Source organism: Lycium barbarum, chromosome 11 (assembly GCF_019175385.1).
Source record: "Lycium barbarum isolate Lr01 chromosome 11, ASM1917538v2, whole genome shotgun sequence".
In the NCBI taxonomy this organism is placed as follows: domain Eukaryota; kingdom Viridiplantae; phylum Streptophyta; class Magnoliopsida; order Solanales; family Solanaceae; genus Lycium; species Lycium barbarum.
Window position 1 is genome coordinate 123,933,788 of NC_083347.1, and position 19,511 is coordinate 123,953,298.

At 33.9% G+C, this 19,511-nt stretch overlaps 1 protein-coding gene and 1 long non-coding RNA gene across 2 annotated transcripts; one reads left to right on the forward strand and one right to left on the reverse strand.

The window, feature by feature from the left end:
• Positions 1 to 13,499: 13,499 nt before the first annotated feature.
• LOC132618935 (uncharacterized) lies at positions 13,500 to 16,746 on the reverse strand. Its single transcript, XM_060333921.1, has 3 exons — positions 16,458 to 16,746; positions 13,951 to 14,091; positions 13,500 to 13,861 (listed from the first exon to the last, which is right to left on the reverse strand). Exons 1-3 carry the CDS (start codon positions 16,695 to 16,697, stop codon positions 13,673 to 13,675), a joined length of 570 nt encoding a protein of 189 aa, XP_060189904.1. The 5' UTR covers positions 16,698 to 16,746; the 3' UTR covers positions 13,500 to 13,672.
• Positions 16,747 to 17,923: 1,177 nt separating this feature from the next.
• LOC132618718 (uncharacterized) lies at positions 17,924 to 19,008 on the forward strand. Its single transcript, XR_009574276.1, has 2 exons — positions 17,924 to 18,477; positions 18,567 to 19,008. It is a non-coding gene; the product is annotated as an uncharacterized LOC132618718 (long non-coding RNA).
• The last annotated feature ends 503 nt before the right edge of the window (positions 19,009 to 19,511 follow it).

The following is a 19,511-nucleotide window of genomic DNA, read 5'->3' on the forward strand; positions in this document are numbered from 1 at the left end:
TCACGCGTTCGAATGGTGTGGCAATTTCCAATCAAAGCACATGCCAAAAAAAAGCTGTCAAGTGTCCAAAATGTTATGTCTTGGCGAATCACAAATAGCCTTATCACATAGCGTTTGTGATAAGCTTGATGACTCACATGAACCAATTAGAATGAGGCAAGAGAGTTCATTTTTCACTTGGACTGCCTACACCCTACAACTAGAGGGGGGGGGGGGGGGGATTACATTACTCTTTAGGAAATTCAACGAGCATTGGAGAAAACATCAACATCGACTACATATAGTTCTTAGTTCTTTGAAGAAGTGGTCAACGGAGTTCTTCCAGAGATCAAGCTGAAATGACGAAGTGTTGCCCGACATTCCTAGCGATCGAAATACATTTCTAGGAGGTCCAAATCATCTTGCAACTCAAGAAATATGTTACTGAAGGCCCTCAAATCATGGAGAGAAGTTTAGGAGAGAAGAATCAAGAGAACAACAAAATTGTACTCAACTAGATTAATCAATAAGATTACGTTTTTCTTTTTTATTTGATTGCAGTTAATTTTTAGCACTCGAAAATTTGTCGCTAACAAATTAACTGTAATAAAAAATAAAAGGAAACTTAGCTGTAAATTTTACAATGATACGTTCAACGGTCCCAACTTTATGACATCCTTAGACCCAATCCGACTCTGTAACTCCTGGCCACCTTCAATAGATCATCTTAATGGGCTAGTCCATTAATGTTTTCCCTTATACTTTATATTTTATTTTAACAAAGAAACAAATACAAGAATAACAAAATGGAAATCATATTTTATTGATTCCCGAATTTAAAGTTTTGATTTTTTGAATAATGAAAAATGTATTTTCTTAGCTCTTAATTGAAAATAAGTTATTTGAGAGTTTGAAAATTGAAATACATAAAAATAGATGACTATTGCACATTATTTTTAAAAAATACGGGTGTCAAAAAATGAACCTGGCCCAAACACAATAACTTACGATATAGGACTCACTTGATAAGTTAAACTAGGTCTCATGTATATTATTTTAAAACACAAAAATAAGCATAACACAGACCATATCAATTAGCTAAAGATGACAAAAAAATAATATCATCCGTGTATTTTGCGAGGATATTTCTTAATGTTTGGAACATGAGGAGTAATGCAAGTATTTGGTTGTTGCTTAATCAACTTTTCTATTTTTTGAAAATTATTATATTATCACTTCTTTGATCATCTCCAATAATAATATATTGGTAGTCAATATTCTCGTACAATTTGAGATACTATGGGCCAAATTGATGAAAAAATTGAAACCATATAGATCATGAAGTATCACTAGTGGCTTATAGCACTTTAGCGCATTATTAACTATAGATTTAAACTTGAAATAATCAATCACGTAATCTTGATTTACTACATGCATTAAACAAAACAAAAAATGTTAGTACAAATGATCAAAATATAGAATAAATTAAAGTATAATCATTTATTTGAGTACAAATCAGTCTTGCGCGGGATAAGAAAGTTACTGAGTACAATAAAATATAATATTAGAAGTTTTCTATAGATTTTACTGACATATAATAAATCCATGATAAGGCTAAAATCCTTCTAAAAATAAAAGTTCGGAGCTAAATAGCTTATTAATAAGACAAAATTATTTCTAACTAGTTTATATCGCCTAAATAGAGCTTTCTCTTTCATTAAGTTCTATTTTTTTTTTTTTAGCTATAAGTGCGCATCAATTTCAAAAAATTGTAAGTTGTTTAAGGATAATTTTCTTACATGTGATTTAGGTCTACCGTGTTTTTTTTTTTTTAACACATTCAATCATTCATTCACCATAGGTTTACACCTATATATCGGTGCATTGCAGGTGGACGCAGGACATGATCAAATCATCTCAAATGACCTCCTCTGATTTTATCCTCGATGGGTACTAGTTGCACCTTCTGGTAAATGTAGTTATCTTGTATCTTATCTTACCTTGTATGACCACACATCCGTCTTTGCACCACCTTTTTACGTCACTCATCTTGTGGATATATTGCACATTTTGTAAATTATACAAAAATCAAGTGTGTCTAGCTTATTATCCCTTAATGGTATGTTTTCTTCTATTAGTTCAATGAATAACTTTTTGTCTTTTCATCGAATGCATGACCTCACTTCTTCAACTTTTATATAACAAAGCTATAATTTCACTGGCCAATGCACCAAGTTATACTTTATGACAACAAGATGCTTATAAATTAATTTGCCTAACTTATAAATTTACCCAATACTCTCTAAATAAATTCATTGTGGATTAAAATGTTTGAATAATTTGGGGTAATGAAAGGACAGAAACCCACATATTTGTCCTTGGGAAATAGATTTCACGTTTGTGAGTCACGACTCGACTAAGGATATGGATTTTATTCGTTTGTCTGGAAGAAAGATAGAAATTCACTCTTTTCTTTCTTTCTTTTAGATTTGCTTGTTTGGATATTAAAACATTTTCTTTTGAAAAGAGACAACATGCTTGAATGGAACTTTTGTTGTATTTTAATGAATTTTTTTGTTATATTCCTATTTTTTTAGATGTAGTATTTTAATATGTTAGAAGAATTGAATATTTCCGCACATTAATAAACTAAATTTACTTTTCTAAACGTTGAACACTTAATACTACATATAAATATGTTGAAAGAAATTTGTTTTCATAAGAACAATAATATTGACAGGAGAAAAAATAATTACAGAATAAAATTGATTATAGACATAGTATAGTATTAAAAGTTCTTGTAAATAAATGAATCTTGAGCCTAATTCAACCCCAAAAGCTAGCGATCATGATGGGAGACCACTCATTCCTTAAATGACAGACGTGAGACTCTTAAGTCTTAACAGTACTAAAATAGGTTAAAATACAAACTTAAAGTAGTCTCAGCTTTACAAAATATTAGTATGTCATCTAATGACCATTGAAGTCTCTCTTTACCTAGACATGAAGTCACCTCGTCTTACACATTCCATCATCAGTAGACAAAAACAAAATGCCGTTAAAATGTTATTTCTTTCTTAGTAGGAGTACTATGCTCTCCTAAAGAATTCTCCTAGAAAAGTGAAACAAGAAACAACCATTTGGCTTTGTTCTACAACTTTCTTTGGACTAGAATCAGAGCTTGACACATCAGTTAAGAATTCTTTAGTATCTGAATCAGAATCAAATACTTGATTGTGAGCAACATCTTCAATGCTTGAGCCAATGCTATTTTCATTGTGAGCAAAAAGTTGTGTCACTTGAGAACCCTTATTCTCCAGGCCTCCTCTTAGTTTCCCCAAAAATTCTGAGAAAAATGAAGAGCCGCTCAATGGTATGGTAGAGTTTGTGCTCGAAGACAATTCTACTGGTGAATCAGGCGATGGGAAGTAAGCTCCACCAAGTTCCTCATCAAAAGAATAAAGTTGATCCGGACGTTTATTCTTCAGGCCGCCCCTTAATGGCCCGAGGAATTTTGACCCCCTCCTATGTAACTAGTTTAGTCACAAATTATTGTCATTTTATGTCAAAATATTTATATACATATCGAATAGTTATCAAATGTGTCAGAGCTCTGAATGTTATTTTAAATGCGGTATCAGAACTCATTTTATGTTAAACTTTGCTTTGATACCACTTTTTTATTTTATTTTGGTATTTCTTTTTATGTTTTTAACAAATAAAGATATATTTTATCATCTCTAACAACTATATCGTGTTTCTTATTATATTTTGTTAGTTTGAACAAGTTTTGTATAATTATTTCTGGTGTAGAATAATATATAAGTGGCATGTTAAGGGGAAACTTTTTCATTAACAAATTTAGTAAACACTTGGCTCAAAATTATATGCTAGTAGTTGAGACTCTCCATCAAAACATATTCTTGATGCTCATTCATGAATTCTTTTTTAAAAAAAAAAGACAATAACAATGAACAAAGATTACTGACACTTTATTATCCTTCAGATAATAGTCAGGTAGCTCAGATGACACTAATGCACTATGTATGTATGAGCATTAAATCTTCATATTCAGAGAGTCAAACATATTGAATCCTTTAATCGGCTAATTTAATTTCAATAAAGAAGATTTGGCAAAAAAGGCAGTCCGGTGTACAAAGCACCCCTCATTAGTAGGGTCTGGGGAAGGGTCGCACCCCAAGAGGTGTGATGTAAATAGCCTACCCTAATGCAAAAATTAATGGCTGCTTCCACGGCTCGAACTCGTGACCTATGGATCAGATGGAAACAACTTTATCGTTGCTCTAAAGCTCCTCTTTAGAGAAGATGTTTTTGATCATCCACATCAAGAAGTTTTCCTCTGCCCAGCCAACTGAATTCAATCTAAAACAAATAAAACAAAATCTTAAGATTATACTGATGATAGGAATTAAGATAACCATCAAGATCATTGGATTTCAATTGAAGGTTACTTTTATAATTTGGAGGCTACATGTGTAATTAGGCCATCAATTGTGGACTATATATGTAATTGGCAGTTGAATTTGTAATTTGATTATCTTTGTAATTGTGCAAAAATTTACACAGAATACAAAATTTGAATAGGAGTAGTAATTTTTTTTTTAAAATATGATAACTTCCAGAGATTTTCACAAATACAATTTATGTACAACTTTTAAAGACTTTTTTAATTAAATTATATATAAATTTCAATTATCCCTTAAATATCTCATTATGAAACTTGAAAAATATGGATTATGCGAATCAAAATCTCTTAAATTCATTCAAAATAACCTCACATTCCCTTTTACCTAAACTGTAGGTAGATTACTAACTTTCCAAGTTCATTATATATATTTTGAATAAATATAATACATTAATGCACTCAAATATGCATATATTTGATGTTGAGCTAATTGAAATAATACCCAGGCTAGTCAGTAGATGCAACAAATTAATAAAGCTAGAAATAAACAAGGACATACAATCTAAAAATAGTGATGTTCTTATGTTCTTTTGAAAGAAATCGTCGTCGACCAGTTCTTTAGCTTCTGGCTTGGAGCAACTCCGTCGTACGGGGACACATAGCCTTTCTTCCGGCATCTTCTCCTTATTAGCCAAAGAGCTCGCCATCAGAACTTACAATAAGGAAATGTCAATTAGTATTACCATCTTCTATGTAATACTAAAGGATAATCTTTATCTGGCTGTATGAACAAAAGAATTAAGTCTATGCAGAATGCTTTTAAGAATTAAGTCTCTGCAGAATACTTTTAATATAAGGACCTGGGCTCTAGATGCAATTTAGCTTTCAAATGTCACCTAAGAACATCACAAATCAGATTAGAATTTGAAACAACAAGAACTAATTTACATTAAGAGAAAACATGGTAGTGCATTTTTTGATTTCAACATTGAACCACACCACCACTTTCTACAAAGAAACATAACTTCTTTTCTTTCCCTTTTTTCCCTTTCAAAATGTCAATTTTGATCTCCTTTAGACTTAAGGTGTGTTTGGTATGATGGAAAATGTTTTCCTATTTCCCTTGTTTGGTTACTAAATATCTTGGAATATGTTTTCCTTAAAAGTTTGAGGGAAAACATTTTTCGGATCAATAAAAACACACCAAAAAGAATTAGCGTAAGCCTTAGATAGGAGGAAGTTGATATTGTGTGTCTAAAAGAGAGTGGAAACTAAGTTGACAAGGGCAACTTTACAGATTTTCTTACTGCAATGATATACAGCACTTTTGTCACAATAGTATAATTAGGTCTAATGAAGTTATAAGGGCCATAAAAACCATGAGGATTACTGATTAGAGAACATGTAGTCAAGATGGTATAAAAATTCCACAATCAAAATAGTGTCCCTATAGAGATTTAGAGCCCGTTTGGATTGGCTTATAAGTTGACTTATAAGCTGTTTTCAGCTTTTTTGAGTGTTTGGCTGGCCAGCTTAAAGTCATTTTATGTTTAAAATAAGCTCAAAAAAATAATTGGACCCATTTGACTTAGTTTATCTAAAGCAGCTTATAAGCTGAAAACAGCTTATAAGCCAAAAAAAATAAGTTGGACTACCCCAACTTATTTTTTTCAGCTTATAAGCTGCAAACAGCTTTAAGCTGTAAGCCAATCCAAACGGGCTCTTAGAAGTTAGGATTTGTCCAGGTGGTTTTCTCAATGAAAGATTTCAGTAGGTCTAATACAAAGACCTACTAACATCTTTCAGAAGCTAACTCTTGTTACAACTCCTATACAAGCATCCTGCTATTATTCTATCCTTTTTCAAATGATAGCACATCCAATATACAATTACATGTCCTAGTATTATTTTTTTATAAGTACATGTCCTAGTACTATTGAACGGGCTCCAAGAGGAAAAGAGAAAAGGTAGCAATTTTTTACTTCACAGAAAAATAAAAGTGAGTCCAATCATTTAGACGATAAAAGATGATACACAAATTGTCATATCCTGTCTTTCTACCCTTGCAATTGTAGTCTTCACTCCTAATTTCAACTGATTAAACTCAATCATAAGATTTTACAACACACAACACATGCTATATATCGCCTAGTAACGTGAAACTGTTGGCACACCTATCATTAAGCAAATTTATAGGAACAAGCCTACAATTATTCCATCATATATGTTAGTCTAAAGTTTAAACAAACAAATTTACAGAACAAACTAGATTGTCACACAAGCTAATTAAAAAGGCAACAAACAAAGATGTTATCGCTTATTTGAAGTTTAAGTCAATAGTTAATAATGCACTAAAATGCCATGAACCATTGTCGATACTTCATTATCTATGTGGTTTTAATGAACTCTTCAACAACTGGGATGTATCTAAGTGGAAGTAAGTTTCTCATTGTGTTGATACATATTTTATTTAGTATTTATTTGAATGAATTGATTACTTTTTTTTGCTAACATTTTTTTGGCAGAGAGCATGCCAAAATGAGTGCACCAATCACCCTTATTTTGGGGTCCGATAAGAGACAAATCATTTTATAACTGGTTGCACACTCAATTGTTTGATAGAGACGATCTAGATACCATTGAATTTTTCCCCAATATAGTAATTGAATGGAACATGATGGGTCTTGATGTAAAAAACCCATTTGGTTGTATTTTTAAATTGAAAAATAAGGCATATGAGACAGCTAATGGAATAGTTAAGTTTGTTAGAGACTATTTTGAGCATAAGAACAATACGAAGACTATCAAGTTTCGTGTGTCATTTGTATGCTATTTTCTTGGTTGGTGGGGTCCTTATATGCTGAATTAGCAAATAGCGATTTCAGGAAGGTCAAATCTACTAGGGATGAAAGGTATGATACTAGATAAATTCTCATGGCAACTCACATGCGATTTCCAGATAATGTGAAAACCTTCTACTTTATTCCAAAACAGAACAATCATCAAAGAAATAGAACAAACACAACTAAGCATGATGTGCGAAAGAAGCATCATCATTCATCTCCCTGTAACTTCACAATCACCATGAACAAATGAGAAAATATACAGATCTATGAATATCTAGAAGAAAAAAAGAGAGAAAATGAAACGAGCAACGCGACGATCATGGTCACTGAGAAATTTGGAGAAAAGTTAACAACGGCAACAGAGGGAGCTGGACTATTTTCTCCACCACCAGATATTGGAGGAAGAACAGGAGAAATTGTTGGAGGACTTGTTTGCCCTTCAGAAATTCCCGTCAATGTTATTGCTACTGAAAACATTACAACAAAAATAACTAATGTAGAAAATGGCCTTGCACTTGACATTTTCAATAAACTTTAGACTTTGTAATAATGTGTTATGTGCTGGATATAGTAAGTAATAGCTTGCAAATTCATGGCTTTATAGTAGTTTCTTCCACTTGTATTCTTGGTAAGAAAACTTAAAAAAATTAAATTAGGTATGTAGTAGATTTATGTGTTTTTAAAAAATATCTTTCCTAAAAAATAAAGAACTTTTCTTGGTATTACAACAAATGGCATTCATATAGTTTGATGTTTGATTTGGTCAGTGTTGGGCTGCGACGAATTGTAAGTTTATATTTTAATTGCTATAAATCGTATACGAATCAAATCCGAAAAAAGACGAGGTCCTGAATGAAATAGAGCATACAAAATTTCATTTACTAGTACCTAGTTAATGTCATTGATTGACAAAAGGAAAAGACCAATTTAAGATTTTAACTTGATTGCATGAATTTAACATGTAAATTTGATTAGTTGAACCTTCAAGTTGTTAGCCCAAAACTAATTGTACATCTAAAATTATGATTTCTGAAATTTGATAGTGATTGTAATTTTCCATATTATGAGATTTCACTGGATATATTGTTATTGTTGTTGTTGATAGTGATTGAAATTTTAATGATTTCACATATATTTTTATGCTTCGTATAGGAGCTTCCATCCACTTCTGTTATGAGGTTCATATCGTCTATAAAGAAAGATATATTATACAGAAATCATTTTTTCTAATCTGCTTTTTCTTCGAGGTCTTCTCATTATTAGTATTTATTATAATGATGTATATAAAGCCTTTTATGAAATAATAAAATGATATCATGCGACCAGCTCAAATCTTAATGAAAACTGGTAGACAAAGACTTGTGAGTGCAGACATATACGCAAAGTCAAAATTGCATGTAATTCTACGATTGCACTTGTCTCCTATGTGTGTATTGATGTATGCACTAATCAATATTTTTCATAGGTTATCTTGAAATGGGTCTATGCGTAGAGGTTTGATATTTATGCTTATGATTTAAATTATATGCAATGTCAGTGTAAATAATTTTAACAATATCCATACAATTTAACTGTTATAAGCTTATTAAGTTAATGTATTAGGCTTGATATAAAAAGTTTTCTATTATTATAAATCAATTTTACCCGATAGTGTAAGACATTGTACGGTCTCAATGCACAAAATTTAAACTTTGGAAGGATTTAATATTAAACATTTAAAAGTAAGAGCTTATTGGTTATTCTCATAGGAAATTATTTAAATTCGTTGACCAATGTACACTTGACAAGACCATGTTATCCGTACGCATGCCTGATTGGACTAGCCATAAAACTAGAAAATATTTGTGCCTTATAATTATTAAATTAAAGAAGTACTACTATATATTACTCATTCGTCTAATTTTGTAGACTTAGGAGCCGTTTAGACATGATTTCATCTCGTGATTTTAAATCATGATATGAAATCATGTTTAGACATGCAATTTAAATTTTTAAGTTGTATTTTTTCTTATAGACATAAAAATTTCCACAAGTTGTGAAAACCTTCAAAACTTTCCTAATTCTTATACAATCTAACCATACGAACAAGTCATAATTTATAACAAAATTAATACTCTAATAAAAGGAATTTCTAAAGAATACAACATCAATTGATCAAACTTTAATTCAATAAAATGTAAAATTGAACATGAGTTGCAGTGTAGCTACTCTTTGATATAATCCTTCCACATGGTTGGTAAGAGTAAATTTGTTATAACTATACTACCAACTTGTAGGTCTTTTAATATATGATGTAAATGGTTGTTAAATATATCTACCAACTTATGGATCTTTTTTTTACAAAATATAAACTTATGGGTTAATATTTACATTTTAAAATTTTGAAATCATGATTTGGAATCCCAAATCATGTACTTTTTGATGATTTGGGATTTCATCTCATGGTATGAAATCATGAGATGAAATTGCATGTCCAAACGCTGATTTCATCTCATGAGATGAAATCACATGTCCAAACGTCTAATTAACTTGTATTCTTCTACTAATGCACAATTAACCACATCGATAACATCTTAAATCATGACGTATTTGCCATAAAAGTTAATCTTTAACAACGGAAAAGGGCCAAAACTACCCCTGAACTTTCGAAAATAGTTTATTTATATCCTTCATTATACTATTAGGCTAATTGTGCCCTTACCGTTATATTATGGGCCAAACATACACCTGAACTTTCATAAATAGTTTATTTATGTCACGCCCCGAACCATGACCTAGACGTAACACGGCACTCGGTGCCTGACTGCATGTGACCGAGCGAACCACATGGCTTGCTGAATCAGCATAATACATAACATAAGCGGAATATAACGTGAACCAAAATGGTTATACGACTCCAAATGTTTGACATGACATAACTGACTTGTCTAGTCTATGAAACCTCTATCATGAGTCTGTCTGGAAAACATACTTACTGGGACAAGGCCCCCAACATACCTCAGATGCATAACTAATCATAAACAAAAATTAACTAAACCCCGAATGAGATGGGGCTCACCAATAAGCTGATACGTGCAGATCCTAATGAGCAGAGGCGTCGTCCTGTAAGTTCGTACCTGCATCGTGAAATGCAGGCCCCCGGGCAATAAAAAGGGGACGTCAGCACATTGAATGTACTGGTATGTATAGCAACTGAAAGAAATAACACGGGACATGGAATAACATGATGAGAACTGAAACTGCAAACCTGGACATGAACATGAGTGCATACATATACATATAAAAACACGGTAAATATATCATAAGTAGGGAGAGCAATAACTTATAACCGATCCATGGTCTGGTGCTTGCGTCCCGCCAGCAGAACACTCAGTCCTTGCCAGGGAACATGAGATTTAATAAAATATGAAAGGATCCAGTCATTATGAGAGATCGTCCGGGACATGGGTGGAGCGATCCTCATCCTACGGTGGCTACGTAGTTTCAGGCTATCTGAAGCCCTCCTCGGTAATTAATGCAACTCCCAAAACATGAACATGAAAATAGTGGCACTTGCTGCCCATGGTATATCATGAATCATAACTTGCTTGTACATGGTTTCATAAAATAACTTGTCATAATCTTGCAAAAACATGTTTTTCGTTCATGAGTAATAACAATAGTTCGAAATCATATATATATATATATACTTGTCTTGAAAACATGCTTGTAACTTGCTAGATGAAATCATAAAGTTTCATATAAACATAATGAGAACGCATGAGGAAGAATTCATGATTCACGGATTTAGCTAGGATTCCTAATAACCGTAATGGAAGATTAGGAATACAATAACGAATAAGGATACAAACTTCATGTACATAAATACATAATTACGGGCTACCAATATTTAGGTTTAATGCCCTAGGATTTGAACTTCATGGATTTTACGAAACGGATCATGGGGAAGAATGTAGAGATTCCCACATGTGGATGGAAGTTCTACTTACCTTAACCTCCGCCTTTGAGCGTATCACAATGTACTTCAACCCCTTCAACTTCAATCTATAGCAATACAAGTCATAGGGATTCTATATTAGCAATCATATCCATATTTTGTTCATCTAAGCATTTTATCAAACACTTGGTGGGCATGAAGCTCCACAACCTTCATTAATGGTGATTTCTTCACCCAATTCCCATTCTATTACTTCTAGGTGATTCTACAATCTTAATTAGATGTAACTAACATCATCCTTCATCACCCATATGAATACAACAATCCCAAGTCAACAATCCAAAACTCTAGCATTGTTCATATAATCCTCTTTATCAAACCCATTTACTATTCTCCCAAGAACTCATCAATTCACAACTATAAATGTTCAGAGAGTAGAAACATTACCTTTTCGAAGTCCAATCCTCTTGAGTTCGGGTTCTAGGGTTTTCACCTCCAACTATAATGTTCCAATCATAACTCTATAGATTAGAAGGGTTTACTCAAGTTAGAACGGGATTAGGGACTTGGATTCAATCTAGAATCATGATAGAAACTTACCTTGGAAGATCTTGAGATTTGGGACTTGTTCTCTATGAGTTTAGAGAGTATTTTCGTGAATGGGGAGGCTGGGGAAATAACCCCAAGTCCTAAATATAGCTTAAAACGCGTAAACCCGACTTTTGACCCGAAAACGTACTTAACGGACCAAACGACGGAGCGTCGATCTGCTCCGTCGAATTGGTCAAATTTCCAGTGAACAATGCACAATCGACGGTTCAAAGGACGAACCGTCGATCAGATCGACGGAGCGTCGATCAGATCGACGGAGCGTCGATCTGCTCCGTCGAATTGGTCAAATTTCCAGTGAACAATGCACAATCGACGGTTCAAAGGACGAACCGTCGATCAGATCGACGAAACGTCGATCTTCCCGTCGAAGTCACCCATTTTCCAGCGAAGACAGGCTTCAGTAAAATGGGCATAACTCTTTGCAAAGATGTCCGTTTGACCTCCATAATATACCGTTGGAAAGCTATTTCAAAGGGCTACAACTTTAATCAAGGATGTTTTCCCAAATTCCAAATTAATAATGGGGTTATAATCGTTGGAAGTATGACCTTCTATAAACTCTCTTGCAAACATGCTCCGTAGAGTGGTTTTCAACTTTGCTTTGCCCAAAGACATTTCTTATGACTTAATTGGTTTTCAAAACACTTCCTATAATCCTCATATTGGTTCCATTATATTATCATCTTATGAGTCAAACTTTCGTCCGAAGTTACGAGGTGTTACAATTTATACCCTTAGTTATACTATTGGGCCAATTGTGTCCTTACCAATATACTATGGGCCAAATTTGCCCTTAAGTTACACGGTCTGCCACGTGTCACAATCACAATGACCCAACCCATTTCCCCCTATAATTACCCCTAATCACCGGATCCGCCCCGTCATTTTATTTCACACAACCCGTTTTGTTTATTTCAAACCCAAATAAAGTACCAGTACCGTTTTGTTTATTTCAAACCCATCTTGTTTATTTCATTACAGGTTTCGTTTCTGTAAAACATGGTAGTTTACAAAATGAAAATCCAAAATGTAATGAAACGAAGCATGTAATGAAATAAACAAAACGGGTACGAGTACTTTATTTGGGTTTGAAATAAACAAAACGGGTTGGGTGGAATAAAATGACGAGTCGGATCTGGTGATTGGGGGTAATTATAGAGGGAAATGGGTTGGGCCATTGTGATTGTGACACGTGGCAGACCGTGTAACTAAAGGGCAAATTTGGCCCATAGTATAATGGTAAGGGCACAATTGGCCCAATAGTATAACGAAGGGTATAAATAAAATATTTCCAAAAGTTCAGGGGTATATTTGACTCATAGTATAATGGTAAGGACACAATTAGCCTAATAGTATAACGAAGGTATAAATAAACTATTTCCGAAAGTTCAGGGGTAATTTTAGCCCTTTTCCGTTGTTAATGATTAACTTTTATGGCAAATACGTCATGATTTTTGACACACTGTTATAACGAAAGATTTCCGACAAATAAAATCTAATCAGCAACAATGACATGTCGCCAAAGGTTAATCTTTGTGAGAGACGAGCTTTTGCTGGAATAAGTTAATAACCTATTGCAAGAAAGTATAATCAACAAAATTAACCTGTGTAATATTTATCAGAAATTGTTTTGAGAATATACAATTTATATTATGTTGTATCTAGTTTGAGAAACTAAGCAAATAGTCCCACAACATAATTCTCCTTAACATCGTCACCTATCCCATTCTTGGTTAGAGTATATAGAAAATAATGCATTTGGAAATGTTCGATACACTGTCAATTTCAAAATGCAGTCAAATAACTTGCTTTAACACAAACACGCTAAGAACATTAAAAGAAACACAAAACTAACGGTTCTGACAGCAGCTTTTACCCCACAACAACCTTACGCTTTGGCCTGACGATAGGAAACTCCAAATGATAACCTATATCTTCCGACACCTTTGCTTGAAAAATGTTGTCCACGCCGTTTTTGACAGAAAAGGTAATATAGAAAATAAAAGCACGGCAACCACCTCCATTGACCTTCAAAATCTCATCAACCACATAGCTGGTGCCCTAAACATCAGTAGAGATAACTTTAATTTCTTTGTTAGTAGAAGAAAATGGACAAACTGGCAAGACTAGTAAGAGCATTTAAAGTATACATTACTATCATTGTATAGCTTAAGTGCCCGTCCAGCATAATCCTTCAACTTGTTCACATTCTTTGGACAATCCAAGTAGTATGGCAGGGGGAAGACAGTCGTCATCCAACACCGTCCAGGAAAATCTTCGATATCAAATCCCTACCAAAGTACAACGAAGCCAACAAGAGACAAATATCACCTAGAGCAACCAATTTGATATCTAACCAGTTAACCTTCAAAAAAATTGCAGAATCTATATCAGACGAGCATCCAAAAATTTATTGGCTTGTGGGTACCACATAACAGTGTTTCAATGCAGCCGCTGAATTAAACCAAGTAAAAGCTGTAAATACTTATTCTTATTCCTTTGTTTGGACAAGTAAATTTTCATGGTTTCTAACCCTACTTCCTTAATAACAGAGAGAAATAGCCAAAGGTCGTGCACAGAATCCATCTTGTGCCATGATTTTGCCATTAATTTGATATGTGCATAATCAATGCTAAACTCAGTAAATCCCTCATCTTTGAGCTAGGCTTCACTTTGTCATTTAAATATAACCCTAAAACACCATTTCAGTTTGCAAAACTTGAGCAGCTTTAATCCAACTAACAAAACGTGGCTAAAACCTTTGAAAAAAACTTAACAAAACACATGCTACTCATGACAAGATAAAAAGAAAGTCGCCAATGCAGCTTACTATGAAAGTTTTTTTTTTTTTTTTTTTGAATCTGACTTTGAAACCTTTTTTTTAATTCTTATGTCCTAAGTTGCGCGGACTCTTCGTTTTTGATGCTGCACCCGTCTCGACACGAGATACATCTTGAATACGGTAAACCAACTTCGGATACTTTGACCGGAGGCCATGGACAAATTTAGGGGGAAAATTGAGATTTTGATTTCTCAAACTGAATGATAAAACAAATTTAAGACATGGGTAATGGCATACCCTCAATAGTATAGCCTTTTTGTCTCATATTCGTTGCTTCATGTTTCAGGCCAAACAGATAGAAACCAAGAATTCAATGGGTCATGTTTTTTACAGCTCTATTTTTATAATTTTGAGAGTAATTAGCCGAATCCCCACATCCGTATCCATACCTGGATTCGCACTCCCGAATCTTAAAATTTAGATTTTGCCTAATCCGACACTCCGATCTGTACCCAAATCGGATACCCGCACCCGAGTCCGAGCAACTTAGGACTTATGTCTTACTTAGAAACGTTGTTACAGCGGTAAAAAGAAAACTTGGCATCTTCATAGATCAAATATGAAACTCTAATTATTTGATGTGATACTGACCATTGCATAATATAATAGTAGTTGGACGTTGGAACTTAAACTTGTTTTGCCGCAATATTGTGGCTAACTTTATACTTGATACACACTAAAATCTCCCTCATTTGGCTTCCTATATTTCTACGGTTTGAAGGGTTTCTTTGATGTGTCAGCAATAACTTATTTGATAAGGTAAATAAACTTCATTAAAGGAGCACAAAGAAAAACAAGTTACAGAACCCAAAACACCTATGAAATCCCTAAGTTGCTCGGACCCGGTTGCGGGTATCCGATACAGGTACGGATCCGAGTGTCGTATTCGACAACATCTAAATTTTAAGATTCGGGGGTGCAGATCCAGGTATTAATACAGGTGTGGGGATTCGGCTAAGAAAATGCAAAATTATAAAAATAAAAAAAGAAAGTCATTCAAGGCCTTCCACCAATTCTCCTTACAGATCGTCTACCAAAGTTGGTTTACCGTATTGTCTACTAGAAGTACACAACCCCTTGAATTCTTATTTCTCTCTGTTTGGTATGAAACATGAAGCAGTGGTGAGACAAAAAGGACTATAATATTGAAGGTATGCCATTTCCCAGGTCTTAAATATGCTTTATCCTGCACCCACACCGTGTCGAGACGGGTGCGGCAGCAAAAGTGTAGAGTCTGTGCAACTTAGTGAAATCCACAAACTGGTCTAAGTTTTCTACTATGATTCCGTTACATAAAAGTACAAATTTTGAAGACATCTTCTCTTTAATAAAGCTATATTATATTACTCTATGATTCTCAAAACTTAGAGGACAAATGGTGCTCAAACAAAGTTAAAACTAGGCTTAATTTTGGCCAAGAATTCAACTAACCAACTAATCATGGGTGGGTTAATGCAAAATCAGCTTTACTTATATTATCTAATACTAATCCGCTCTATGTCATACTTTTCTGGTAGGTTAATCCAAGAATGATACAATACAAACGTTGTACTCACTCTGTCCCAATTTATGTGATACACTTTCCATTTTAGTCTGTCCAAAAAGAATGATACATTTACTCATTTATCAACAATTAAACTTTAAATTTTACATTTTATGCTTAACGAAATGATCTGTGAACACAAAATTCAAAAGTTTTCCTTTATTTCTTAAACTACGTGCTGAGTCAAACTATATATCACATATATTGAGACGGAGGGAATAATAACAACAAAATGTAACAAGGATAGAAACAGAGCAATTTCAAAAATTTACCTCGCTCTCCTCAACCTGTTTGTAGTACTTGTCCCAAAGAGCTTTATCCATTTTCCCGTTAGGGTAATCTGGACAATAATCTTCCTCAGAATCGTAAGTATCAGGTGTTATTGGACTGGATGTATCATCATCAAAATCATCATCTTCATCAACAGGGAAAATCGTGGTTTCAGCACTGGAACTTGTCTCTTCATTGATTTTAGGTTTCTTTTGCGGTGGGGACGAACAACAATTCATCATGAAAGAGAGAAAGAAAACCCAACCCTACAGTTGGAAACTGGCAACGAAATTTCTAGTCTAGCCCTTTAATGTATATATATATATATATATATTATGTGAGGCCCGGGCTAATATAAAAGTAGATATTTTAACTAAAGAAATATAATTTGTGTTAGTACAAGTGTACAACAACAACAATAACAACAACCATATACCCATTGTAGTCCCACAAGTGGGTAGTTATATGAAAGCAAAATTTTCATCCCACTCCTTTAATATTTTAACTTCGATGAAATTATTTACTTCAAATCAAATGTGGAGCCAGAATTTGACATTTATAACTTATGTATCCTAATTTTCTGAAGTTATTTAGTTCTAAATAAATAATCTATACATAGTTAATGAACTTTTAAGACAAATACATAATTTAACTTGTGCAGCGGATGGAACTGCTCTTCTCGGTTCGAACATGGATATGGAAAAAATCTTCGGTGGAAGCGCTCTCCCCGAATAGGCGCGATACAGTGCGAATTATCTGGATTAATTGGGCTCAAATGCAGATATCGAGCACCAACCAAAAAACCAAAGAGCATGAAAAATGAGGTAGGAGGTTCAATAGTTTTTCAAAAGTAGACCTTAAAAACAAAAAATAAAAAAAATTGACTTGAATAAATAAGATTAGGACCTAAAAGTAATTAATGAAAAAGTTTTAAAAAAATTTGAAAATTATTGTGAGGACTACAAAAGTCCCCAGGTTCGATAGCTTTTGAAAAGTAGACCTTAAAAACAAAAAACAAAAAAAATTGATTTAAATAAATAAGATTAGGACCTAAAAGTAATTAATTAAAAAGTTTTTAAAAAATTGGGAAATTATTGTGAGGACTACAAAAGTCCCCACATTTGCTCTTATATATAATAGTAATATATATGATAGTTTTTGCACGAATTGTCCTTCAAACGCATTGCTATTTAATTTATGGCCCCTCCTCATATTTGTGTTTTTTAATTTTTATTTTTTGTCAAAACCATCCGGCGACACCAAGTGGACGCATCAAAGGATGGCACATGGCGAAGGCGACAGGTCAAATCCAATTCAACGAACGAGGGCTTATGGGAAAGCATACGAAGCTCCGGATAAGTAATTTGGTAACCCATTCGGAGGAGCGTACCAACTCACCGGTCAAACGTCATTCAATGCACAGCCGTAACAGAAGATCTCCAAGTTTCCTCCAGCCTTTATTAGCCTGACAAATGGTGCTTAGGGTTATATTTAAATGACAAAGCGAAGCCTACCTCAAAGATGAGGGATTTACTGAGTTTAGCATTGATTATGCACATTTCAAATTAATGGCAGAATCATGGCACAAAATGGATTCTGTGCACGACCTCTGGCTATTTCTGTCTGTTATTAAGGAAGTAGGGTTAGAAACCATGAAAATTTACTTGTCCAAATAAAGGAATAAGAATAAATATTTATAGCTTTTACTTGGTTTTCAGCGGCTGCATTGAAACACTGTTATGTGGTACGCACAAGCCAATAAATTTTTGGATGCTCATCTGATATAGATTCTGCAATTTTTTTGAAGGTTAACTGGTTAGATATCAAATTGGTTGCTCTAGGTGATATTTGTCTCTTATTGGCTTTGTTGTACTTTGGTAGGGATTTGATATCGAAGATTTTCCTGGACGGTGTTGGATGACGATTGTCTTCCCCCTGCCATACTACTTGGATTGTCCAAAGAATGTGAACAAGTTGAAGGATTATGCTGGAAGGGCACTTAAGCTATACAATGATAGTAATGTATACTTTAAATGCTCTTTCTAGTCTTGCCAGTTTGTCCATTTTCTTCTACTAACAAAGAAATTAAAGTTATCTCTACTGATGTCTAGGGCACCAGCTATGTGGTTGATGAGATTTTGAAGGTCAATGGAGGTGGTTGCCGTGCTTTTATTTTCTATATTACCTTTTCTGTCAAAAACGGCGTGGACAACATTTTTCAAGCCAAGGTGTCGGAAGATATAGGTTATCATTTGGAGTTTCTTATCGTCAGGCCAAAGCGTAAGGAGGTTGTGGGGTAAAAGCTGCTGTCAGAACCGTTAGATATTCGTTTGTGTTTCTTTTAATGTTCTTAGCGTGTTTGTGTTTCTTCTGATGTTTTCAATATGTTAATATATCAGTGTTGAGTCTTGGTGGAACTATGTTTAGTTTATGTCATTCCCAAATGTGCACTTGTTTGTACAAGGAGAACCTTATGGCAGCTTTTATAAAGCTCGACTTTTATTTGACTGCATTTTGAAATTGACAGTATATCGAACATTTCCAAATGCTTTTCATGTAAGACTTATATTCACGTTTCTATTTAGCCTTCTGTGAAGTTAATATCGATGAAAAACGTGGCGGGGCGGGGAGCTGAAGGCAAGGTTTTTCCCCACATGAGATTTAACTCGCCTTGTCTTGCATTGCAACCTTTGCTGTCATGCTTAGGTTAACTTTTATTTTTTATTTTTTCACTTTGTTATTTTGCTAATATTTAGATTGGCTAAATTGTGATTAGAGTATAAGAAAATGATTTTATGAAGATCTCGTGTTTTAAATTTTACCCATCTTCGAAGAGAAATGTCATATATATGACAAAAGAAAATTTAGAGCCTGTTTGGAAAGCCACCTAGGAATTGGATTTGTGTGTAATTGGGTATAATTACACAATTTGACATGTTTGTCTGGCCAAGTAATTACTTGGTCAGCATAGAATTGAGTGTAATTGGAGGGGTGTAATGACACTCTCCAATTCTCAAGGGGCAGGTGAGAATTGGTGGTAATTACACTGTGTAATT